At 41.4% G+C, this 27,797-nt stretch overlaps 1 protein-coding gene across 8 annotated transcripts in view; it reads right to left on the bottom strand.

Moving 5' to 3' along the window:
• FOXP1 (forkhead box P1) overlaps positions 1-27,797 on the bottom strand; it is a 631,582-nt gene that overhangs the window by 221,888 nt on the left and 381,897 nt on the right. For 7 of the 8 annotated variants that reach the window (XM_031935180.1, XM_023200113.1, XM_023200106.2 and 4 more), the window contains one exon: positions 24,894-25,084. In XM_031935180.1, the coding sequence (XP_031791040.1) occupies positions 24,894-25,073 (180 nt within the window). In that variant the 5' untranslated portion in view covers positions 25,074-25,084. Of the gene's footprint in view, positions 1-24,893; positions 25,087-27,797 lie in introns of all 8 variants that reach the window. The other variant, XM_031935179.1, reaches the window with a different exon arrangement.

Below are 27,797 nucleotides of genomic sequence, written 5' to 3'. Positions count from 1 at the left end.
AAAAAAAAAAAAAAAAAAAAAAAAAAAAAAAAAAAAAAAGAAATGCAGTGAAAGGCAACTTTAAATGAGAGTGGGGATGTGGGTGACAACAGGTCAGTTCATGAAAACTATGAATATCTAGTAAGGAATTACCGAGGTTATCTCCTGCATGGCTGATAATAATCAGACGTGGAGATGAGGGCTGAAGTCATCTCACCAGGGATTGCTGGCATATTCTGGGAAGTCTAAGCCTCTTTCCAACAGCATTCAAGAAAACATGGGCTTGAAGTCATCAGGAAAACCACAATGAAGGAAGCTTTAAGGAATGGGAGTTGGGAAACCAACCATGGTGGGAAGGATGAAATGGGGAAGTTTTTGTTGTGATTGTTGTTGAAGAAGAAAGTGACAAAATAAAGTTACCAATCTTAAAGTATCATGTGATTAACAGAGGAACTTTACCACCCTCTACACAGAAAAAGTATCCATCTATGCATGGTCTAGGACAGGGGTTTGCAAACTACTGCCTATGGGCCAAATCTAGTCCTTGGTTTTTGTAAGTAAAGTTTTATTAGAACACAGCCAGATCCATTATTTATGTAATATCTATAGCTGCTTTCATGTGGAGTATCTGTGACAGAAAGAACAGCCTCCAAAGCCAAAAACAATTTTTTTACTAAACAAAATCTAGAGTTTACAGATCCTTATTGTAGAAAGACTACTGTGGAGGGGTGAAAACTCCACTTCCCAATAATTGATAGTAAGAATTTAAGAGTAAGCTAGGTGCAGTGGCGTGCACCTGTAGTCCCAGCTACTGGGGAGGGTGAGGCAGCAGATCGTTCGAGCCCAGGTGCCTGTAAATAGCCTGGGCAACACGGCAAGATCCTGTCTCAAAAACAATACAAAACAAAACAGGAAAACACAGACATACGTGTACATGGTAATACACACATACCCTATGTATGAATTGTTATTAATAGTGTCAGTACCATAGAAATAAAATTCCTGATTGCATCCATCTTCACAGATCATGGCAGGGTCCACATCATACCCCACAAGACTGTTTCTAAATACATCAGGAGCATCCATGCAAAGTTAATCAAAGGACAAAGCATTTATTTTGTCTGAGCTTAGTTTCTTCATCCATAAAATGTGAGTCTGGATCATCTAAGGAATTCTAGAAATTCTATGACTCTACAGATAAAGAATAAGGAGCAAAACGAATACACAATGTATGCACATGCACAACCCCCCCACCCCCCACCCGCCCCAGTATAGCCAGGGTAGGAAGAGAAGGGTAGAAGAATCAAGGACACAGCAAATTGCAGGTACAACCAAGTTGGAGTAGAAAAATGTATTTTTTTTTTTTTTTTGAGATGGAGTCTCGTTCTTGTTGCCCAGCCTGGAGAGCAGTGGCATGATCTTGGCTCACTGCAACCTTTGCTCCTGGGTTCAAGCTATTCTCTTGCCTCAGCCTCCCCAGTAGCTGGGAATACAAGTGCCTGCCACTACACCCCGCTAGTATTTGGTATTTTTAGTACAGATGAGGTTTCACTATGTTGGCCAGGCTTGTCTCGAACTCCTGACCTCGTGATCCATCTGCCTTGGCCTCCCAAAGTGCTGGGATTACAGGAGTGAGCCACCGCGCCTGGCCTATTTTGGACTTTCGAAGTAGCCTAAGGGGCAAATATCTAAGCCACCCAGAAACATGCATCTACTTCATGTCTCCTTCTGGGAATCAAAATAGCTTGACTGACTTTTTTGGCCCATCAGGTGTGTCTCTTTTTTGCACTGACAACACGTATGTGGCCGTGACGACACCTTCAAGGAATGGAGGCTCCCTGCCTCTCCAACAGCGGACCAAAAACTGGGAGATTTCCAATTTATGGTTTTTCTTCAAGTAAGATTGCTTTTCAGCCTTTTCCACTGTTCTTTTCAAAAGCAGACCCATCAGCTTGTTTTCAAAGGTGAGAGAGAGATTAAGAGACTAAAAATGAACCTCTGTAGCCTAGTTATTTGGGCTTTTGTGCTGATTCAGAATGGTGACCAACTAACATGTTAGTGATTTAATGGTAAAGCAAGGACTCATGGACTCTGGGTAATCAGCTGACTTCATAAAATAAGTCATGAAAGGTAAAGACTTTCCTAAACTGGAAACAAATATATGCTTTTGCTGCTAGGGAAATGTACATAGTTTGACTTGTAGGTTATGAATCTTTAAAACTCCTACCCTAAGTCCTATCATGCATCGTTTGTGAGTACTATCTTTTATTTATTGTGCTAAGCAATTGTTCTTTGTTGACTGGAGTGGTGTTCTATGTGAGCAAAGCAGGTGAGACAGAGACACAGGAACACAAAATACCACTCAGGGAGCAAAGGACATTTTGTCAACAGAGCTAATCACTCTTGAAGCAAAATAATCCACTCTCTCCAGTTATTAAAATAATGAAAGTAACTGTGGCAACTTCAAAAGAACTAACTCATTAATCAGTGAAGCTGGGTGAATAATTTCCTCAAGAAACACAAGGTACCAGAAATATTTTATCCAAATACATTTTTGTTGGTCAGAATAGGGTTCAAGCCTGTTACATAATACTAAGAAAACACAGAAGGTATTTCCCTTGTCCTGTCAGTGTGTGACAGCTGTTTGGGAGCACCTGAAGAAAGTCTACAGTTTAAGTCTTCTGGTTCCATGTTCCCAAACACAAAAGCAATAAAGGGGCCACGTCAAACCCAAAATAGCTGCTTTTCGGTTGTCTATAAAGTATCAATTGCAACCACCACTGCTTGCAATGTATTATATGTAGCCTTATTAATAAGCCCAGATTTCCCCGTTCTTAGAAGCAATACTTCCATCCCCCTGACCAGTCAAAGGAGACAGCAATCAGAAAAGTTTTCTTTGTTGGAAGCATATGGTTCAGATCCTTCAGGACCCTAATGCCTTAGCTTTATTGCCTATAGCATGCTGTAAACATCACCACCAGAGGCACTGCCAAATTTCTGCTATTTCTGGATAAAACAAAGGCCTGCTGGCTGGGCCTTGTGGCATGTGCCTGTAGCTTCACCTACTTGAGAGGCTGGGGTGGGAGGACTGCTTGAGCCCAGGAGTTTAAGGCTGCAGTGAGCTATGAGCGGACCACTGTACTACTCCAGCCAGGGCAACAGAGCAAGAGGCTGTCTCAAACAAAAACAAAAACAAACAAAAGGGCGGGTGCGGTGGCTCACGCCTATAATTTCCCAGCACTTTGGGAGGCTGATGCGGGCAGATAGCTTGAGGTCAGGAGTTCAAGACCAGCCTGGCCAACATGGTGAAACCCCATCTCTAATAAAAATACAAAAAATTAGCTGGGTGTGGTGGCGGGCGCCTGCAGTCCCAGCTGCTAAGGAGTTTGAGGCAAGAGGATCATTTGAGCCTGGGAAGCGGAGGTTGCAGCGAGCTGAGATCGCACCACCGCACTCCAGCCTGGGCAACAGAGCAAGGCTCGTCCCAAAAAAAAAAAAAAAAAAAGAAAGAAAGAAGAAAGAAAACAAAGGCCTTCCAATCAAAGTGTTTTAGAAACAGATGGAATCAGGCTAACTTCAGTCTGATGGTGCCAGGCTTGGGTGCTCACTGGAAGGACACACAGCAACAGGTGCGAAGCAGGATTCTCTCCCTTTGAAATGAAACGAAACCAACCTTAGTTACAAGGCACAGTTGCTTAAGAGTAAAATTAGGTACATCTGCTACAAATAAGGCCTCAATCTGAAAATAGGAGAGGGTGGAAATGGAAAAGCTGCTGTCTGTGGGCATACTTAGTATTTGCTTTCTGAACTCAGTGAGAAAAGTTGGGTTGAAGTGGAATGGCAAAACATTTCAGGGAACTCACAACGCTGAAGGAGAGCAGGCCAAATGGGAGAAATCCTTTCGGAATGAACTGATCGTCACCACAATAAACAAACACAGTAAGAGAGGCTTCAGAGCTCTGATGAAGAGCTTAGGCTCTGGAGTCAGGCAGATGTGGGGTGAAATCTGGGCTTGTCCAGTCGTAAGCTGTGTGAATGAGCGTGGGCAGCTAATTAAGTTTCTTCCTGTGTAGAACAGGTATTTTAAGAGCACTTAGCTCACAGGGTGCTGGTGAGAAGGAATTGTACTAACACAGGTAGCGTACTAAGCACGAGTATGGAGAGCAGAGGCTTTCCATAAATTTTCTACTGCTATTATTATTACTTCTAATACTCTTACTACTAATAATAATAGTAATTTATTTTCTTTCTTTCTTTCTTTCTCTATCTCTCTTTTTTTGAAAGGGTCTCGCTCTGTTGCCCAGGCTGGAGGGCAGTGGTGCAATCATGGTTCACTGCAGCCTTGCCCTCCCAGGCTCACCTTTCAACTCAGCCTTCCTAGTATCTGGGACCACAGGCATGTACCACCACACCTGGCTATTTTTTTATTTTTAGTAAAGATGAGGTCTTGCTATGTTGCACAGGCTGGTCCTGAACTCCTGAGTTCAAGAGATCCTCCTGCCTCGGCCTCCCAAAGTGCTGGGATTTACAGGTGTGAGCCACCACACTCGGTCAGTCATTTCTTTTTTCTTTTCTTTTTTTTTTTTTTTGACAGAGTCTTGCTCTGTCGCCAGGCGGGAGTGCAGTGGCGCAACCTCAGCTCCCTGCAACCTCTGCCTCTGGGTTCAAGCGATTCCCCTGCCTCAGCCTCCCAAGTAGCTGGGATTACAGGCACGTGCCACCACATCTGGCTAATTTTTTTTTTGTATTTTAATAGAGACAGGATTTCACCATGTTGGCCAAGATGGTCTTGATCTCCTGACCTCGTGATCTGCCCGCTTTGGCCTCTCAAAGTGCTGGGATTACAGGTGTGAGCCATCACACCTGGCCAGTAATTTCTAACCCATAAACATCTTTCACAGCTGGGTGCAGTGGCTCAAGCCTGTAATCCCAGAATTTGGGAGGCCGAGGCAGGTGGATCACTTGAGGCCAGGAGTTTGAGACCAGCTTGGCCAATGTGGTGAAACCTTATCTCTACTTAAAATACAAAAATTATCTGGGTGTGGTGGAACATGCCTATAAGCCCAGCTACTTAAGAGGCTAAGGCATGAAAATCACTTGAACGTAGAAGGCACTCTGTCTTAAAAAAAAAAAAAAAAAAGACAAGATGTTTAGGATTTTCAATAAAAGGAAGAAATATACCCATTTATTAAAACTAGGATGGCCTACCTATTTTACTATGTTGAATGTTTCCTCTTCACATTTTTTTTTTTTTTTTTTTTGAGACGGAGTCTCTTTCTATCACCCAGGCTGGAGTGTAGTAACATGATGTCAGATCACTGCAACCTCTGCCTCCCAGGTTCAAGTGATTCTCCTGCCTCAGCCTCCCAAGTAGCTGGGATTACAGGTGCATGCCACCACGCCCGGCTACTTTTTTTGTATTTTTAGTAGAGACAGGATTTCACCATGTTGGCCAGGCTAGTTTTGAACTCCTGAGTTCAAGTGATCCACCTGCCTCAGCCTCTCAAAGTGCTGGGATTATAGGTGTGAGCCATTACACTAGCCTAAACAATAATTGCTTAAGAATTGTGCCTAAATATGGAATTACTTGGCATAACTGGAAAAAGATAAAAGAGGGGAAGAGTTAGAAAAATATTAGCCCATGAATGATGCAATTTGAAACCAAGAACATGAATTTTCTCTTAAAACTGTAAACACACAAAATGTGAAATTAAAATTAAGATTAAAATGTGAAACACCATGTAAGAGAATTAACCCTCACAATTCTCACTCATCAGCAACATTACTGCTAGCTCTTTTTTCATCTATAATGTTCTATGGTAGCAATGAGAATACAAATACATAAAATGAGAAGACATGATTTTTACAAGAAAGAGAAAATAGGGTATCCACTGAAATGTTAACAGTTGTTACCTCCATTAAATAGGATTGCAAGCGATACAGCTTCTTTTCTGTTTGCTTTCTTAGCTGCATCTTCTAATTTTTCTACAACGAACGTGTCATTAATTGTGCAGTTGAAAATTCAAAATTATTTGCTATTCAATTTCCAATTGGAAACATCTGAATTGCACCCAAGCATTACACAGAGCCAGTGCTGAGGATTTCACTCAGCTCTGGCACATGGGATATTTTGTAGGCACTGGTGGAGTGAAGTGACTGTCTCACCATCTCTTCCAGCATACTCAGCAACCATTCTCTAATTATGCCATAGTCTCTCTGCCAATATTTTATGGGAGTTTTATAAGATGCACCTACAGCTAGTTATACTCAGAAATTGGAGGACCTTCTAAAGTTCTGGCTTAAAAAAACAAAAACAAACAACAACAACAACAACAAAACACCTTTTTGTTTTTCTTGTTCTTGATTCTTTTTTTTTTTTTTTAATTTATTTATTTTTATTTATTTATTTAGTTTTTTTTGAGACGGGGTCTCGCTCTGTTCCCTAGCCTGGAGTGCAGAGGCCGGATCTCAGCTCACTGCAAGCTCCGCCTCCCGGGTTCACGCCATTCTCCTGCCTCAGCCTCCGGAGTAGCTGGGACTACAGGCGACCGCCACCTCGCCCGGCTAGTTTTTCGTATTTTTTTAGTAGAGACGGGGTTTCACCGTGTTAGCCAGGATGGTCTCAATCTCCTGATCTCATGAGCCGCCGGTCTCGGCCTCCCAAAGTGCTGGGATTACAGGCTTGAGCCACCGTACTCGGCCTGTTCTTGATTCTTTAGAAACTACTTCCCCAGCCATCCAGAAATCAACATGGGCCACAAGAATCACATATTATTTCAGACTAGAACCTAAAAAAGAGATTCACCAGGTAACAGCCTAGGAAGCTACTGATTATATGTAGTATATAATTATTTGCTGTCTTGATTCTAGGTTCTAATCCCATGGAAAATATAGAAAGACGGCAGCAAGGAACATTGAGACATGAAAGTCATTGCCACGTGTAAAATCGTAATGTTTTAAAAAAAAATGCAGGCACAAGAATTTAGCCAGAAAAAAAAAATAGACATGCCAATAAAAAAGCTGCTTCTTAAAATCTGGCTGGCAGTGTCCTTCCTCTCCCCAAAGGATACTCTTAGTAAAGAAAACATGGTAGATTTTTTTCTCCCTTGCCTGTATTTGATTTCCAATTAAAATTAAATATAAACTGAAACACCACCTGGATTTTAGCAAAATCCAATCCCCGCCTTCCACCCTTCCTTTTTTTAAAAAGAAGAACCTGGGCTTACATATACAAACATTTTGCTAAATGACCCATGGCAAATTGCGTAATGCCAGTAAAAGTTGTGTTTTTTAAGTTATGAGCCCCAAAGATTTTATCTGAAATAAAACCCTGATTCAATTCAGATTCTGGAGGCAAACTGTGTCCTTAACTCTGCCTCTAAATTTAAAACATTTGTGTGTGGGGCCCCTTCAGTAATGTTGCTAGTAGGTATGGAGGAGAAATTCTGTATTGATTAGGATATGTGTTTTCTTTTCTAAAATGGTAAATTGGGGCACTAATTGCGTACAAGAACTGGTTCCCTGCAGTCTCCACGTAGAGGTCAGTTTCTAAATGAAGGGTTGCTTGTCAAATAGGACTTCGTACTGACTTCCATTTATCACCTCAATGAGGGAAGACAGAACTATACTTCCATGGAGGGGGCTTCTCCTTGGAGATCACCAACCGGAATGTCTACAACGTTCCAAGGTGATTGGATTTTAATATAAAGCGGATGAGGTGGGCTAAAAAATGGAATAGTTCTAAGAACAACTTGATTCCCTCCTGACCTCCACCTTTGGGTCCCCAAGACCTTGGCCATGGCTTTTCTCAGTCTTCAAAAGATTCTAAGAAAGGACAATAATAAAGTAAGGAGGACGTTTTAAAGGGTTGGCTACTATGATAAGGTCAATAAATTATTTAGCATATTCATCACATCTACCCTCTCAGAAAGTTATCTCTATTGCCCTGTTTTACAGATGAGAAAAGTGAGGCTTCGAGAGATAGCAGAATTTGCCCAACTTCACTCATCGAGTGAAGTTGGAGGGTGGGTTTTCAACTCTCATCAGTGGCATTCCAAAATGCCTCCAATAAAATATTCCTCCTGCCTTTTCCAGCTCCCCAAGGCAGTTTAAATCAGTCTCTAGCAGAAACAACATGAAGTGGGGTAAGCAATGAAGTGTGTCTGTAATGACTGTGGACATGAGACATGATTAAGCCCACACAGACTGGGAAGAAACTTAGAAGTGGGGAGCAGTCGTGGAAATTTAAAGAAAACAAATGTGGCCGGGCGCAGTGGCTCACGCTTGTAATCCCAACACTTTAGGAGGCCAAGGAGGGAGGATCACCAGGTCAGGAGATCGAGGCTATCCCGGCTAACACAGTGAAACCCTGTCTCTACTAAAAAAAATACAAAAACGTAGCCGGGCGTGGTGGTGGGCGCCTGTGGTCCCAGCTACTGGGGAGGCTGAGGCAGGAGAATGGCGTGAACCTGGGAGGCGGAGCTTGCAATGAACCGAGATCGCACCACTGCACTCCAGACTGGGTGACAGAGTGAGACTCCACCTCAAAAAAAAAAAAAAAAGAAGAGAAAAAAGAAATGTGCTTTTTGAAAAATCCATACTCTTTTTATTGACAGGGAAGTGATTTTTGTCACAAATTGATGATAGATAATGAGGAGGGGTTGTCAAATTTGATGGTGGAAGCACCTAGAAGTGAGGCAGAGATCTCCCTGTGGAGAGAGAACACCAGGGAGCTGCTAAGTGGTAGCTGAAAACTTAAAGACATGGGAGAAAAACCTTGTACCTGCAAAAATTGTATCCCCTTATTCCTATGCAAAAAATAAATCTTGTTTAAGGTGCAGATATTTTCTGCCATTTATATATACATATCATAAAAGTTTTCCAACAGTGTGAATGTGAATTAAATTAAAAATAACTTTTCATTTTTATTATAAAGGCAATACATGGCCGGGCGCGGTGGCTCAAGCCTGTAATCCCAGCACTTTGGGAGGCTGAGACGGGCGGATCACAAGGTCAGAAGATTGAGACCATCCTGGCTAACACGGTGAAACCCGTCTCTACTAAAAGATACAAAAAACTAGCTGGGTGAGGTGGCAGGCACCTGTAGTCCCAGCTACACGGGAGGCTGAAGCAGGAGAATGGCATAAACCTGGGAGGCAGAGCTTGCAGTGAGCTGAGATCTGGCCACTGCACTCCAGCCCGGGCGACAGAGCAAGACTTCGTCTCAAAAAAAAAAGGCAATGCATGTTATTGTAGAAATTTGGGGATATACAGAAAAGTATAAACTATATATATGTATATATGTATTTTTATGTATTATTTATGTGTATATATACGTGTGTGTGTGTATATATATATATGTATTTTTTTTTTAATAGAGAGAGGGTCTTGCTGTCACCCAGGCTGGAGTGCAGTGGTGCAATCATGGCTCACTGCAGTCTCAACCTCCTGGGCTCAAGCAATTCTCCCAACTCAGCCTCCGGAGTAGCTGGGACTACAGGCACGTGGCGCCATGCCCAGCTAAGTTTGTTGTTGTTGTTTTCCTTAATTTTTAGTAGATACGAGGTCTGAGTTGCCCAGACTGATCTCTAACTCCTGAGCTCAAGTGATCCTCCAGCCTTGGCCTCCCAAAGTGCAGGGATTACAGGCGTGAGCCACCATGGCTGGTCTAATGTATATAAAATAAACTATAATCCCATTAACACATCAAAAAAAAAAATCATTGATAGCATATTGCTTTCAGATTTTTCCCCCAGCAATAATTATGATTATTTTTAAAGTTACTAAATGTTCTACATTCTTAATGGGTATATAATTAACACTATATCAAACTTACATGTGAGCATTTTTTAACTCTTCTTCAAAGGTCAGAGATTTAGGGTGCATTTAATTTTTTGTATTATAAATACCATTACAATGAACATCTTTAGGCATAAATCTTTTTGTATGCCTCAAATTATTTCGATAGGTGACATTCCTGGTGATGATGATGACGGTGGTGGTGGTGATGATGATAAAGAATACCAAAAGTTGGCCAGGCATGGAGGCTCATGACTGTAAATTATTAAATAGCCCTTTGGGAGGCCAAGGTGGGTGGATCATTTGAGGTCTGGAGTTCAAGACCAGCCTGGCCAACATGGTGAAAACCTGTCTCTACTAAAAATGCAAAAAACATTAGCTGGGCAATAGTGGCGTGTGCCTGTAATCCCAGCTACTCGGGAGGCTGAGGCAGGAGAATCGCTTGAACCCAGGAGGCGGAAGTTGCAGTGAGCCGAGATGGCGCCACTGCACTCCAGTCTGGGTGACAGACTAAGACCCTGTCTCAAAAAAAAAAAAAAAAAAAAAAAGAAATACCAAAAACTAATGTTTGCAGACAATTTACCATGTGGTGTGCAAACTTCCAAGCACGATATATTTTATTTAGACTATTAAATGCTAATATTATTTCCATTTGATGAATATATGACCTGAGGCACAGAGAAACTGACTGTATTATACAGTCACCCAACTAGCAAGTAGCAGAGCCATGACTCAGGCCAAACATACTGGCTCCACAGTCTATGCTGTTAAACTCTGCCAGTAGTTTCCAAATGTGGTTCTTCAACTGGCAGCAAAGAAGAGCTAGAAATAGATATGCAAATTTGGAGGCCCTGCCCCAGATCTACAGAATAAAGTACTTTGGGGGTAGGTCCAGTAATCTGTGTTTTAAGAAGCCCTCCAGGGACTGGCGTGGTGGCTCACGCCTGTAATCTCAGCACTTCGGGAGGCCAAGGTAGGTGGATCACCTTAGGTCGGGACTTCGAAACCAGCCTGACCAACATGGAGAAACCCCGTCTCTACTAAAGATACAAAATTAGCCGGGCGAGGTGGCACATGCCTGTAATCCTAGCTACTTGGGAGGCTGAGGCAGGAGAATCACTTGAACCCAGGAGGCGGAGGTTGTGGTGAGCCGAAATCGCGCCATTGTACTCGTCTGGGCAACAAGAACAAGACTGTCTCAAAAACAAACAGAAAAGCCCTCCAGATGATGCTATGATGCTCACACACATAAAAGTTTGAGAATCACTGCTGACTGCCTTAGAGCCACTCAGTAAAATTGTATCCCTGATTCAAAGGGTGTGACTGTTTTAAGCCTCTTGATGTGCAACACCGAAGTACCCCCAGAATAAGGTGTACAAACTTACACTGCCATCAGCCACATAAGAGGTTGCCTATGCTATGTGTATCACTTACTGTAATCTGTGCTTATTTAGTCAAAGATCTTTCAACTGGTTTACAGGGTTCTATAGTTAGAAGCATTTCAAGAGTGTGTAAATCTGGTGTTTACATTTGAATAGACATGAAATGGCTCTTGGTACAGATTGCTTTATATGACCTTACTTTCCAGAGTTTGCTTCAGAGCTGGCATGTACAGTGCAACATTTTAAATAGCTGAGAAATTATTCCAGGGACACACTGGGAAGCATTATTCCAAAAGAGGAACCCTTTTCCAAATTAAAGATAGACAGGTCACTAATATAGTCAACATCAATGATAGAAAAGCCTAAGAGTATTTGTCAAAAGACTGAAACATTTGGCAAATCTAATTAACATACAGAATAGCTGTATAATTTTTTTTTGGGGGGGGGAGACATATTGTAGATGAAATTGCAATTGCAAAATTACACATACAAACACACTTTTCAGGGAAAAAGTTGTTTGGGTTTCATCAAATTCACAAAAGAGGGGCCATAAACCTACAAAACATAAGAATGATGGTATTAGAGGCTGGGTGTGGTGGCTCACACCTGTAATCCCAGCACTTTGGGAGGCCAAGGCAGGCGGATCACCTGAGGTCAGGAGTTCCAGACCAGCGTGGCCAACATGGTGAAACCCCGTCTCTACTAAAAATCCAAAAATTAGCCAGGTGTGGTGGCTCATGCCTGTAATCCCAGCTACTCAGGAGGCTGAGGCACGAGAATCACTTGAACACGGGAGGCAGAGGTTGCAGTGAGCCTAGATCAAGCCATTGCACTCCAGACTGAATGACAGACCAAGACTCCATCTCAAAAAAAAAAAAAAAAAAAAAGATGGTATTAGAGATATGGACTATGCCAATACAGATTTTCACAAATTGTGAGATATAATAAATCATCCAATTACAAACTTAAAAACAGAATCAAGAAAGTAAGAAGGGAAAGAAGAAAAGTTGGAAGGGAGAAAATACAAGGGTAACACCATTTCCTCAGAAATCCTGTCAGTTCATGAATAACTAAATTGGGCAAATGCTTCTCAATTTGGCAACTATTTTTAAATTAGGTATTATGGTTTCAATTATTCTAGCTACATTATCAATAGAGGTAAATTAGCTAAAATTCAACATAAACATTTGTGAAATATGGACAACACCAACCAAATTACCACACTTGTCAGCCCACATCTAATCTCTGGAAATCACACAATCAACTTTGTGCCTGTGTAAACAGATAGTCCTGGGCCATTTCCTGGAGACCAGTAAGCAGACCTCTCCTCACCATGTGCCTCTAGTCTTTCCAAGTACAAATCCAACCGTGCTTGTCTCAAAATTTAAAATGGCTAAATGGAAAAGACACAGCTTTGGGGCCTTTAAAATCTGTAAGTCAGAAGCCAAACCCATATAGTTCAGTGTATACTTACCATCCATTATCTCCTGATGGAAGAGGTTAAAACAAATCAGCAGATGTGCACATACTGAGACTCCTAACTTCACCAAGGTCTAAAATCCCACCAACATAGACACAGATTCGTCCTCTCCAGGCTACTGAAGATTTATTACCTAAGTCACTCACCTATCAATTAGTCATATCTTCTACAGTTTATCTTCAATTTGCTTTAAAAATTGTAAAAACTTTTCATGTTATCTGTTTATGTCTTACTGCACCTTGATTAAATTATGAAATCTTTGAATGCAGGGTGATACTGAGAATAATATATTTTTGTATCCTCTAGCCAACTATAGGACTACGAACATAAGATAGGTTATGTTCTTATGTTAATTTTCTTTGGCAAGGAGCCAGGGCCAAGGACATCTGTCCACTCTGTGAGTGACTCACTAAGTGAGTCCAACCTCCATTTCCTTACTAGACTGGCTGAAGGTTCTTTTAACTACCAATAACGTCAAAACTTTTAATTTGTAAGATGCTGTCAGCTAAATGATAAGAAAGAAACTCTAGAGGAATGATGACAACTATAAGTCATTTTGCCACTCCAGAAATTGTTAAACAAAGTCTTAAACAATAGTATACATATAGCCAGGAACAGTGGCTCACGCCTGTAATCCCAGCACTTTGGGAAGCTGAGGCAGGCGGATCAAGAGGTCAAGAGATCGAGACCATCCTGGCCAACATGGTGAAACCCTGTTTCTACTAAAAACACAAATATCAGCTGGGTGTGGTGGCGCGAGCCTGTAGTCCCAGCTAATCGGAAGGCTGAGGCAGGAGAATCTCTTGAACCCAGGAGGTGGAGGGTGCAGTGAGCCGAGATAGGGCCACTGCACTCCAGCCTGGCAATAGAGGAAGACTCAGTCTCAAAAAAACAAACAAACAAAATACATATATAGTATAAATACATAGATATTTTTCAGAGAGAATTTAGAAAAGAATGAGGAATGCTTCCTCAGTTTTGTCACTGTAAAGTAAGGGTAGAAGTTTGTAGAAGGCAAATCTTGTCACATCTGCCATTCATTAATCCAGAGATTGATAAACTTTCTGCAGAGTGCCAGATAAATATCTTAGCCTTTGTGGGTCACACAATCTCTGTTGCAACAACTCACCTCTGCTGCTGCAGCACGAAAGCAGTTACAGGCAACAGTAAGCAAACAGGTGTGGCTGTGTTTCAACAGAACTTATTTACTAGGTGGCAGGCTGGATCTGGCCCAAGGGCCATAGTTTGCTAATTCCTGGTCTAGTTGCAGACTTATAGTGCCTTATACCTAGCCCCTACCCAAAGAAGGTACTGAATGAACAGCTGAGACAAATTTAAAATTATGTACAGAATGCAATCTTGACAATTAAATTGTGAATCACTACATTACAAAATATAATCTTGATAATTATAACTGTGAATGTCACATACTCAGCTTATGCGTGATGCTTTTCCTGTCTTAAAAACCTATTAATGGGCTGGGGGTGGTGGCTTACGCCTGTAATCCCAGCACTTTGGGAGGCTGAGGTGGGTGGATCACCTGAGGTCAGGAGTTTGAGACCAGCCTAGCCAACATGGTGAAACCCTGTCTCTACTAAAAATACAAAATTGTGGGCATGATGGCACATGTCTGAAATCCCAGCTACTAGGGAAGCTGAGGCAGGAGAATCACTTGAACCTGGGAGGTGAAGGCTGCAGTGAGCTGAGATCACACCATTGCACTCTAGCCTGGGCGACAAGAGTGAAACCCCATCTCAAAAAACCAAAAAACTACTAATGATACAGTAAGTCTATATAAATACACATGATATATATACATAGCACACAGCACAAAACTTTGTGTTTATAAGAAATAGAAATTGAATGAGAAAAATCAGAATATCATCATAAAAACACACATTGTAAATGCATTTTCACTTAATGCTTTCGGATGTTGAATTCCTACTGAGTTGAAATGGAAATATCACCCATAGAAGAAAAAAATGAGGGAAGGTAAGCAATATTATCACAGTATTATTTATCATACACATTAGGACTAAAAATAGTCAGGAAAGAATGAGCATTATGTCATTCTCTATCAGTCTTTAACCTTGTAAAAGGTTGTTGAGTTTGTCGAGGGTATATCAAGAGTCAATACAGGAGGCGATAAAGACAACTATTTTGTATCATGTGGCCCTGAAAAATTAACACTTAATAATTATAATAATAAAAAGTCACTTTTGTCCTGCTTTAGGATGCTAACTCTTATTTTATTAATTTTTTCCAAAAATATTCCTTCCTTTAGCTCTGAGAGGCATGACTCTGCTGTTGAAAAGCAGAAGACATTTTACGCACAATTTTCCCTCTACTAGGAAGAGGTATATTGTGCCCTTCAGTGAACATAAAATTGATATTATCATCTCTTAGTTTATATCTCACTACTTAACCTTCAGATTAAAAGTTATTGGATTTGAATGACTAAGAAGACACCATGTCACCTTCCCTTCAATGTGGAGAGACAGAAGTTGAAGACGAGACAAGGTAATGTGATAAAAACATGAATTTAGGATCAGTGGATGCTCTGCCTCTTTTTTTTTTCTTTCTTTCTTTTTTTGTTTTTGAGACAGACTCTTGCTCTTGTAGCCCAGGCAGGAGTGCAGTGGCACAATCTCGGCTCACTGCAACCTTCGCCTCCCGGGTTCAAGTGATTCTCCTGCCTCAGCCTCCTGAATTTACAGGCGCACGCCACCACACCCGGCTAATTTTTGTACTTTTAGTAGAGACAGGGTTTCGCCACATTGGCTAGGCTGGTTTCAAACTCCTGACCTCAGGTGATCCGCCCGCCTTGGCCTCCAAAGGGGATTATAGGCGTGAGCCATTGTGCCCGGACAGTTTGTCTCTTTCAATAAGTGGCTGTGATACTGAAAACTCAGTTGTGTTTGTGTGGATAATAAATTCTGAAATTAATGGTCTACCTGAAGAAACTTTGCTGAAGAAGAATCTGTTAAGAAGTTCATTTTATTTTTGGTACAGTCAAAAAGGAGTTGTCTAACAATAGTGATAAAATAGTTAATTCAAGGGGAACGTAGGGTTGCCAATCTTAAAAAAAAAAATCCAATACCCTCCACAGTTGGTATCTGCACTATCAGTTTACGTAGTAGATCCTGCAAAATGTCCACATGGAAGGACTAAAGAGAAAAACAGAGCTTGCTTCCCGCCTTCGCTCTCTGGGCATGGCTCAATTTAAATACACAAAGAAGACTGGGCCTTTATGTCCCCAGGCAGTTTAATCTATACCTCCTAAATGAGTCTTCCAATAGCACTAGCTGTTTAATAATTGCACATTGTACTTTTCCAACAAAAGAAACACAACATACACCCCCCCACCACCTTAAAAACAAATTCATTCTAAGAGGCTTGTGTCAATATGGAACAAAGACTTTATCAAAGATCTAACTTCGTAGTTTTGTTCTCTCCAAGAGATAAGCCCATTCCATGATCACTAGGAGCACTAGCAGTTTATCAGTACTTCCCATGTGACTTTTGGAAGATGTACTCATTAGTAACTGTCAAAGGCTAAATGGAAAATACTTGATAATTTCAACGCAAATAAACATATGCAATCAAAATAGTGACTTTTAGCTACACAGAATGTCTTTATAAAAAAAGTCTTTTTAAAAAATGATTTTTTCAAAATAACCCTATCCTTTATTATAAGTTCTTAACCTCTAAGTGGCAGCTAAGAAAGGAGTTCAGGTTCTTCCCCATGCCCCTCTCTTTTCTGTTTCATGGTGCCCCCATTTTGCCAGTCATTAAGATGGAACATCCTGACTCATCATTGGTAACTCCGACTCCTTGGTATTTGCATACCTCGTAAATTCAAAAGGTCCTGCTGGTTTCCCAACATTCTCCTCAACAATCTCTTCTTATCCAGTCCCTCCTTTCTCTTTCTGTTTCACTCATTCATAAATAGTCTGTCAAAGAACTGCCCTACATCAGGTACTATGCTGCGTGCTGCGGAAGTACCAGGGAATGAGGACGGTGATCTCAGCCCCCATTCCCTGATGGAACTTACACTTCACTAAGGCATTCAGATGGAGGAGGAGATGTTCAAGAAGCCAGGAGGGATCAACAACAGGGCACCCTCAATTCATTGGGGCCACGTTAGTGGCCCATTACTAAATGTCAGACCAACTGCAGTAACACTGTCATGGCCCCTCATCTCTCTGGGATTTCTTCCCTTCTAACCCAGCTAGGTTCAACCTTCTCATTTACTTTTAATACACCCCCTCTCATATGACCTTTCTTCTCTACTTAGAAGCCTCCCATATGCTGAACCCAATCTGCCTTTTCACCATCTTTCTATTGCCTCCATAGTTATTCTTCAGGCTCTAGCTAAGTAAACTCTAAGTTATTCTCCCATTTTTTCCTAGCACCTAACATATCAGTTCCCCCTCCACCCCCATTTTCTTCCACATACTGAGGCTCAATAAATAACAGTTAAATGAGGCTGGGTGTGGTGGCACATGCCTGTAATCCTGGCACTTTGGGAGGCTGAGGTAGGAGGATCCCTTGAGCCCAGGAGTTCAAGACCAGCCTAGGCAATATAGTGAGACCCATATCTCTACAGGAAACCAAACAAACAAACAAACAAAACAGAACAACAACAACAAAAAATAGCTGGCCTGCTGTACCAGCAACTCAGGAGCCCGATGGTGGGAAAATCGTTTGAGCCCGGGGAGGTCAAGCCTGCAATAAGCCATGATCGCAACCCTGTACTCTAACCTGGGTGACTGAGCTAGACCCTGTCTCAAAAAAAAAAAAAAAGAAAGAAAAAAGTGAAATCAAAGAATTGCAAACGATCAAAGAAATAAATTGCAGCTGTTTTCTAGTGGAGCTCACTTATTAGCCCACTTGCAACAAAGCTGAGACAAGGTCAGTATGGGAAACTCTTCACGACATTTTTTCGTCGGGGGGAGGGGAGATAATGTGGCTGTATTTCTATGAATCAAATCAAACAGAAACAGAGTATTTAGCAAAGGGTCTCTGGAATGTTACAAGTAACACTTCATAATTACAATAGATTTGAGTTCAAAGACAAAGTGATGAAAAGAAACTTTCTAACATGGAGTTCAATTCCCTACATAAACTTCCTTCTTGTGGCTCAGTGTACCACTGGCATTTATATTGCTATTCTTCTTTGTCATAAAAGCAGTCACCTTGTAACCCTTTTTATCAAGTAATCTATGCACTACCTAAAAGTACACTAGACTCCATCAGGCGAGCTATAGGTTTACATTATATAAACATTTCAATTCTGCCTGCTCAGCGCTAGTTGTCAATAAACGCAAGCCATTGCAAAACAGCAAAGTAGGTTCCTTGCCTTCAGAGAACAGATAGGACCTGCCAGTTTTGCAAAAACAAACTCTTCACAATCACTGAAACTAATCTGTCAACAAATTACCATTAAAGTCATACCTCCTGAAAGTTCAAAAACAGATTTGTGAGTAGACAAGAGATAGGGCGTTCTTTTTTTATGATTATTTTTATTAGCTCACAGGTCAGGGCTTAAAATTACCTTTTCAAAGTGGCAAAGCTTTCTCTTGAAGTCAAGAGGGTACACTTCACTCATAATGAAATGTGGCACCTGGCTTTCTATTACCACATTCTCCTATGTTATGGGTCTTTTTTCTTCTTTTGCTTCTCGTGCCATTTTAATTTTCAATGGAGAGATTAATGACACACAACTGTTTAGTAATCAAAACTTGAAAGAATTTCATACAAGTCTCACATCACATGTTACATAAATCTTTGACAACAATATTTTGATGGAAGGCAGGTCTAAACTAACAGAGTAGAGAACTATATTTAGCATTCAGGGTGAAATATGCCTTTTCTAGAAACAGCCACAAAGGGAATTAAGACAATGTGGGGGGTCAGTGTTGTGGCTGCTTTTTCTTTATTTGTCAGAATTATCTGAATTCCTGTCTCAGTTTTGTTTCAATCTGTTTCTATGGTTATCACTAACATTTTGGTGGCATTGATTCCTACACAAAATATTTTTGACCATCAATACTTTCTACATTACTTGAACTACTGCAACATCTTCAATAAAAGTATATCTCAGCATAGCAATTCCTTTAAAATTACAGCTGGGTTTTTACCTACCAGCAAGGGAAGGTGCTAGCCCCCAGCACAGTACTCGGCCCCATTAAGGCATTCAATAAATACTAATAATACCTTCTTCTATGCCCCTTTCCTGGAAGTTCCCCTTCTAGGACACAGAGGTGCTGACCAGCTTGTCCCTGTCAGCATCAAGAGACCCTCCTTTCAGACACAGTCTCCAGCAGTTACAATGGGAAAGGCTACTTGAGGGCATTCCTAATAAAGTTCATAAGCCACCTTTTTCAAAGAAAAAAGTGGTAGAATGGTATGGCCAACCCAGCCATTGCTACCCAGTCTTTACACCTATAGATCCATACCATATAACCTGCGTCATTTTCCATAAGGTATGAAACAAGGCCAGGAATGGCCTCTGGAATTTTAATATGGTGCCCCAGAGGCCTATGGGTAAAAATGAGATGCAAAGAATGAGATGCAATAAGCACCTTCATGCAGTGGTGCTTAATCCAGTACAGACACCAACAGCTACTTGCAGACACTGTTTCTCAGAGGCAATTAAAAAGCTGGAAATGGCCGGGCGCGGTGGCTCAAGCCTGTAATCCCAGCACTTTGGGAGGCCGAGACGGGCGGATCACGAGGTCAGGAGATCGAGACCATCCTGGCTAACACGGTGAAACCCCGTCTCTACTAAAAAAATAAAAAAACTAGCCGGGTGCGGTGTCGGGCGCCTGTAGTCCCAGCTACCCGGAGGCTGAGGCAGGAGAATGGCGTAAACCCGGGAGGCGGAGCTTGCAGTGAGCTGAGATCCCGCCACTGCACTCCAGCCTGGGCGACAGAGCGAGACTCCGTCTCAAAAAAAAAAAAAAAAAAAGCTGGAAATGTTTGCGGGACAGCTTTCTTCGACTCAATATCCACCAGCAATTTCACTAACAATAACTAATGAAGGGATGCATTTTGCCATTTTGAATGTGAAGAGAAGAAATTTCATTTGCTTGTGTATTTTTTGTTTTTCGACACAGGGTCTCAATCTGTCACCCAGCCCAGGCTGGAGTGCAGTGGCAAGATCTCAGCTCACTGCAGCCTCAACCTCCCATGCTCAAGGGATCCTCCCACCTCAGCCTCATAAGTAGCTGGGACCACAGGCATGTGCCATCATCCCTAGATAACTTTTGTATTTTTTGTAGAGACGAGGTTTTGCCATGTTGCCCAGGCTAGTCTCAAACTCCTGAGCTCAAGCAATCTGCCTGCCTTGCCCTCCCAAAATGGTGGGATTACAGGCATGAGACACTGCATGCAGCCTGCTTGTATATTTATTTATGCTGAAACAAAAATTTAAACTTAAAACACTGACACTACAGTCCCTCTACTACCATTTCCCATGTTCAGAGGACCCTGAGATTTCAATTCCTGATTCTCCCAGGTTCTTCCGGTACTGTATTTTCTACATCCCCTTTGTTTTGTTGTTGCTGTTGTTTATTTATTTACTTGAGACAGACTCTCACTTTGTCACCCAGGCTGGAGTGCAGTGGCGCAATCTTGGCTCACTGCAACCTCTGCCTCCCAGGTTCAAGTGATTCTCCTGCCTCAGCCTCCTGAGTAGCTGGGACTACAGTCGTGCACCATCATGCCCAGCTAATGTTTCTATTTTTAGTAGAGACAGGGTTTTGCCATGTTGGCCAGGCTGGTCTCCAACTCCTGGCCTCAAGTGATCAGCCTGCCCCGGCCTCCCAAAGTGCTGAGATTACAGGTGTGAGCCACCACAGCTGACCTCTACATCCCTTTGAATGTACATAACTAGACTCTTTGCCTGAGTCCCACCCATTTCTCTGATCTTCTTGTGTTCTGGGAAGTGACTAATCTTTGACCTCCTTCAATGGCTCATTGGAAAAATTCACCCTGATGGGTCCTCTTTACTCCCCTTCTTTTTCAAGAGAATTTCCTATCTACCGTTCCCACCTGCTTACTAGTCATTTCACATTTTCTCTCCTTTTACATTGTTAACTTAAAACATACACAGTCTTCCGGGCCACAAGACCCAACACCTTAAACCAGATGTCAAAGAAAGAAGCCACGGGAAGTAAACACTTTGCTTATCCACACTCTCTAAATAATACATGTTCAAATTCCAAATACAGCATGTCTTAAGTTTTTTCTCACAGATTCCCTCTAAACTGCTCTCTTCATATAAAATGATAGCCACACCTCAAAACTGCAGCAACCAAAGCTCTCTCTATACTGACTTGCAGACAATAAAACTGCCAGGTGGTACCAAAAAAAAAAAAAAAAAGGAAAGAAAGAAAGAAACCCCACAAAAACCTCATCATTAAATGGAATGTTGTTAAGAAATAGCTGTTTTATTTAACAGCTATTCATTTTTATTGAATAAACATTTTCTAGAATGCATTCTGTTAATTGACCTGACAGCATATGCTGTATATGGAGAAACTTCTAAACATTATGCTCTATGTAATATGCTTATCTGAAACAGCTCTCATTTGCAGCAATATGGAAATAAAATTCTGCTTTCTAAAATTCAAGACTTTTAAAATGCATTAATCCACACAGTTTATGAAATTGTTCCGGACATTTTAAAATCCTTTCTTTAAGAAAAAAAACTTTAGTAATTGCTAATAGTATTTGTTGCTGAGTTTCATAATGGAGTAGTGCACATCCAATACAACTTTTACAGACATAGAAATGGTGCAGGCATAATAGGAAATAAAAAGCAGTTATGTATCGGGTAAAGAATTACTCAATGGATAAAAGAAACTGTTCAGAAACTCTATCAAATTATATTATTAGAAAACTATTGTTATAATAGTTTCATGGCCCAGACATAAATAGAGTTGAAACATTACAGAGATAATACATTTAGTTTTCAGGAAGGAAGACAGTTTGTGAGTGTGTTGGCAGGCTCTACCAGCTAATGGCAGCACCTCTCTTGGGCTGATGGCTTCTGAGTGATGACTCTACCTTCCAGCCCAGAATTGCCAACTCCACTACCTAGAGGCATAAATGAGCAACGCTGCTGGTGGGAATGAGAGCAGGCTGGAGGGCTCCCTGTCTTCAATAGCAATTCATCTCCCAACAATTGTTGCCCTTGTGGGACTATCAGCCCAAGGTTACCAGATATTCTCATTTTTCAAACGAAGATGGAAAAGCCAGATTTGCCCCATTTCCCTAGGTTGTCAACTAATTTTTAGAAATGACAATGCCATTTGAATGCAATTAAGTCAACCTATAAACAAAACTCACTATGGAACTAGTGCACTCCATAGTGAATCTTTGTCAGGGCCCTCCCATCCTGAAAAGGGCATTTGCTGTAATTTGTAATTATCTTTGATAATATGGAGCAAACATGGAAAGGTTTGCATTTATTTATTTTAAATCCTGGCACTAAGTAAAAACTCTCCCCATATCCTCAATGATGGTATTGGTGCAACTGGAAAATCCTCCAACATTCAATATAATACACAGCATAATTAACTCGTTTTTTATGCCAGGCCCTTTTAAGCCAGATCTTCGTGTTCCATGGACTTCTAACATATTTTACAGTTCTAATTCTCTTCCACTGTCCTACATTAATCAAAGCTGTAACCCCTGTTGTCTTTGTACTACGGAATCTGAATGTGCCCCTGGCGAGGAATGGGGGAAAAGTCAACAGGAATTAAATTTCAGTGCAACTGTTTACTCAACTGTGGCCTGCAGTTATTGAAATTTTATCCGTGGTTTTGTGTGACTACCGCAGTAATGAATTCAGCATGGCTGTGATTTTCTCACTGCTGGTATTCTCACTTCAAGTAAAAACCTGTAGAATAAAAATGATGAAAACAACCCTAGTCCATTGTAGAATGCTCACACTTCTCCAAACTGTCTAATTGTGGCAGTTTTCAGTCCAGAAGAAAACTCTGATAACTCTAGTCCGGTAGAAATATTTTCAGTCCTGTAGTTTTTCTTATTTCATCTACAGATTTCCCTTTTCCCCAACAACCTGTTAAGAGCCTTATCATATACTTAGGGGAGTTGAACAGCTGTCAATGTCACATTTTAAAAGACCTCAAAAGGCTTGCTAACCACAATACAGGGGGTTTTAGCCACAATGATAGACCCCACTGCTTTGTTTCTTCCCAAAACGTGTCAACGGCATACGGAGAAAAAACTGTCATAAAAACATTTGAAAACAGTATAAAAGTCTAATCATAAAACATTTCTTGACCTTTGTATCAATAACCAGTAACAACAAATTTTCCAAAGTGGTCATGGCCAAAGGAAGATGTGGATAAATACATTTGCAACTGATACTTTTTAAGGAAGATGTTGGTGAAGTAGGCTTTTATAATTTTACTCTATGTATCCAATTTGTTACTGCTGTTGTGTGTGTGCACGCATGCGAATTTTGGGTTTATATGTAAACCGTATGTTTTGATGGTTTATATGTAAAGTTTTTTGGAGATCCTGAATGATTTTTAGCTCCTCAAATAAAAATCAGAAGTCAATTTCCCATTTATTTAATTAATGTAATCTAAATACTAATTATTTAGTATCACCACACCAGTCAGTAGCCCCATCTCAAGTGCTCAAGTGCTTCATAAAGAAATAGTCAATCTTGACACTCGTCTGGTAAGGGCATAGAAGATGTCATTCAAAAACATTAACTATTCTGAATAAAATGGCTGAGAACATCACATGAACATGTACTAGCACAAATACATGGAGACCCTTTTACTATCTACTGCGCGGTTTCGCTAACAACCTCACTGGTTGGAATTTGGCCATCTGCACTAACTTAAATGCACAAAGTTTATACACAACGAACATCACAAATTTCATCTGAAGTGAGCTCGTGGTGCAGGCACAAATGGGTTTGGGCTGCCAATGAAAGAAAGATCAAATCACTTGCAGGAAGTCCTCTGAATTAAGACTTTTGCTGGTCTGTTACTTTTCCTTTCTTTCACTCTGTTGCATCTTTCTCCCAACAGGTTCCACAGTCTCATGTTGGTTCCACCACCTTGTAAGGAGCTAACAATCTAATCATTCCTTACTCAACTCTTTGCAAGGAGAAAACAAACATGGTTTAGAGCTTGTCTCAAAGTTGCATCCCAAACATAAGCTTAGCTTGTCTGACACAGATTCCAAGAAAACGGTTTGAGAAGCACTTTGTCCCTATCTTCTTCCTCCCCACAAAAGTTACTGTAGCTTTCAGAAAGGCCCAAAGATACTTCATTCTTTTTAATTCACCTGTTTCTAAGCGGCATCATAACTATGTTTTGAATAAGTAAATCGAGAACAAAACAGGTCATAAACCATCTATTATCATCAACAAATCCTAATAATATTTCCTGATTCCAAGACAGGCTAGAACACCAAAACACTTTGACAACAAAACACCATTTCTTGGGTCGCCTGTACCATCTGGAAATATTTTACCAGTCACTCACAGGTAACCCAGTTCCATACCTGTAAAAAGTATAACTAACAGGAATGAGTATACCCCAACTTACGTACATTTTGGGGAGGCGCCAATAAGAGATAACTCAAAGCAGTAAGACTTAGCCACAAACCCACTGCTGCATGAATACAGGGAACATATGTAAATACCCTAAACCCCCAAATCCTGCAGATAGAGGAAAGCAGCTTCCTACGGTGATGCCCGTGTTCTACGTTTCGGCTGTTATCTCAGCATTTCTGCCTGTATTTCTATGTATTTATTTCAACTCCCCTTACTCACCTACTCTTCTTCTCTCTTTTATTTCTTAGCTCTTATTTCCTTCTTCACAGGCTTAAGCCTGTTTTTCGTTTAATTTTTATTTTTGCATGAAAGCAGTGGGAACCATTTCTCCAAAGAATAATTTTATTCAAAACGGGGAAAGGTTAGGCTGACACAGGTCCACTCGATCTTCGTCTCAGCAACTGTTCCCCACAAGGGGACCTGCAGGACTTTCCAACTCCCAAGGGCTTGAAAATTAGTCTCTTAAGCCAACTGCTGGGACCCCTAGAGGGCCGATGGTTTATGAGATGCCACTGACAGAATGACAGATTGGCAGACAGGTGAGCACAAAATGCTGGTCGTGAGATCGTGATTAAACGTAAAATTCAGCGGTAAAATTCGCACCCACCACCCTCCACCTCCCAGGACTCCAACGCCCCAGTACCTGTTGCTGCTGCTGCTGGGCGTGGGCGAGGTCAGCTGCCCCGATGTCCACGGCCGGCGTCTCTCCGTTGGACCGCCCCTCCCGAAGACCGCCGCACTCTAGTAAGTGGTTGCTGCCGCCCGACCCATTCTGGATGGCTGAACCGTTACTTTTTGTCTCAGTCCCAGATTCTTGCATCATGACTCAAAAACCTGATACAAGGATTTCCAAGATGGGGGGCGGGTGGGGGGGAGGAAAAAAAAAAAAGCAGCTGTTAAAACAGTTGTTGTGCATAAGGGGAAGGGCCTTGGTTTAAATGTTGCCAAAATCTGTAAACAGTTGTCATTTTCTTTCACTCAACTTACTCCTCATTAGCGGGTCAGGTCCCTAGTTTTGGGTTTGAAACTATCATTCCCAATTCAAGTTTCAGTAGTATTGTTTTAAATTATATATATATATATATATATATATATATATCCCTTAGAAAAACTAATATTTGTAGGTAAACCTAGAATTCAAGATTAAACTTTTCTTTTTTTCTTTTTTTTTTGAGATGGAGTCTCGCTCTGTCGCCCAGGCTGGAGTGCACTGGTGCAATCTCAGCTCACTGCAACCTCCACTTCCCGGGTTCAAGACATTCTCCTGCCTCAGCCTCTGAGTACCTAGGATTACAGGTGCATGCCACCATGCCCGGCTAATTTTTTGTGTATTTTTAGTAAAGAAAGGAATTTCACCATGTTGGTCAGGTTGGTTCTGAATTCCTGACCTCATGATCCACCCGCCTCAGCCTCCCAAAGTACTGGGATTGCAGCCACTGTGCCCGGCCCAAGATTAAATTTTTCTTCTATCTGGTTCCTTTGCTCAAAAACCAGCAAGTCATCCTATAGAGCATATTAGGTATAAACATTAAATTTTAACATGTGCAGGCACTATTTGTTGATACTACACTATGTTTTTTTTTTTTTTTTGAGACAGGGCCTTGCTCTGTCACCCAGGCTGAAGTGCAGTGGCACTATCTCTGCTCTGCCTCCGCCTCCTGGGCTCAAGCAATTCTCCTGCCTCAGCCTCCCAAGCAGCTGGGATTACAGGTGCCCACCACCACGCCCGGCTAATTTTTGTATTTTTAGTAGAGACAGGGTTTCATCATATTGGCCAGGCTGGTTTTGAACTTGTGACCTCAGGTGATGCACCCGCCTCGGCCTCCCAAAGTGCTGGGATTACAGGCCTCGTGAGCCATGGCACCTGGCCAAAGGTACTAAAAGTCTAATAGAAAAAAAAAATATAGGCCTGGGGGCAGTGGCTCACATCTATAATCCCAGCACTTTAGGAGGATGAGGCAGATGGAACACTTGAGGTCAGGGGTTCGAGACCAGTGTGGCCAACATGGTGAAACCCTGTCTCTACTAGAAGTACAAAAAAAGAAAAGAAAAAATAAATTAGCTAGTCATGGTGACAGGCACCTGTAATCCCAGCTACTCGGAAGGCTGAGGCATGAGAACTGAGTGAACCCAGGGGGTGGAGGTTGCAGTGAGCCAAGATCACGCCATTGCACTCCAGCCTAGGTGATAGGGCGAGACTCCATCTCAAAACAAAAGAAAAGAAAAAGAAAAGAAAATATGGTGCAAAATGAGTAGCTAGAAAATATAACTTAGGGCCGGGCTCACGCCTGTAATTCCAGGACTTTGGGAGGCCAAGGCGGGCAGATTACCAGGTCAGGAGTTCAAGACCAGCCTGGCCAATATGGTAAAACCCTGCCTCTACTAAAAATACAAAAATTAGCTGGGCATGGTGGTGTGTGCCTGTAATCCCAGCTACTCAGGAAACTAAGGCAGGAAAACTGCTTGAACCGGGACCTGGGAGGCGGAGCTTGCAGTGAGCCGAGATCCGGCCACTGCACTCCAGCCTGGGCTACAGAGCGAGACTCCGTCTCAAAAAAAAAAAAAAAAAAAAAGAAAATATCACTCAGTTACGTGTAAATACATTTCACATTCACTTTTATTACTCTCTGGGCACAAAACCATTATCCCAGAGAGCCAATTCAGCACTTGGCTCAGAAAAGATGTCCAAAGATGACAGAAGACAGATAACATTTGCTAATACCAACTGCTACTATCTACCGATCACCAGTGTTGCGTCAGGCAGGCCCTAATGCAGGTGATTTACACACATTCTCCAATTCAGTGCTGATGACGATTGTTACCCTCAGTTTGCGGATGAGAAAACTAAGCCTCCACAAGTTATTTAATTTGTCCACTACATGTCACAGCCAGTAATGGTGGAATCAGGATTTGAACCAGTTCAGTTAAGTCAAAGCTCTTAACCACAATGTGTATTTTTAAAGTTGAGGTTCCGTGGGGGCAAAACAATGAAAATGGCAAGGTCACACTCCAAGTTCATAGACCAAGATTTGGAAAAGGAAAAGCAAAAGTCATTAAAGGAAGTAAAGAGTTCAAACATGAAAGCTGAGAAATGCCTGAATAATTAAGACTTTAATGTGAAATACCAATCCCAGATTAAAGGGCAGAAAATTTTTCCGCAAATGTGTTCCAATTGTGTAAGGACATATGTACAACCAATGCTACAGATTTCTGCCCCATACATGAAATGTGACAACAGGGAAATTTCAATCTTTGGGTATCTTTAGAGGACATTGTTTTCTTGCTAGAAATTGGATGAAGTCTGTTTTCTGCAGACTTGCACAAAAACCAAATGGAAAAATTAAAAGCAGAAAAATTCACATCTTTCTTCATTTCCTTTCACTGCATAGCATGATCCAACTTGATATAGACTTCATAAACCCAAAAGACGTATATATTTTTTAAGTTGATCCAAAAGTGGATTGAGAATGGCATTTTTCACTAGCAGGTGGGAAACAAACTGAGAAGTAACAGCTGATTCACTCTCGTTTCTTGATTTTTATTATTA

Source organism: Piliocolobus tephrosceles, chromosome 2, assembly GCF_002776525.5.
Source record: "Piliocolobus tephrosceles isolate RC106 chromosome 2, ASM277652v3, whole genome shotgun sequence".
Classification (NCBI taxonomy): domain Eukaryota; kingdom Metazoa; phylum Chordata; class Mammalia; order Primates; family Cercopithecidae; genus Piliocolobus; species Piliocolobus tephrosceles.
Note: the sequence above shows the minus strand (reverse complement) of the source record. Positions and strands in the feature narration are given on the sequence as shown.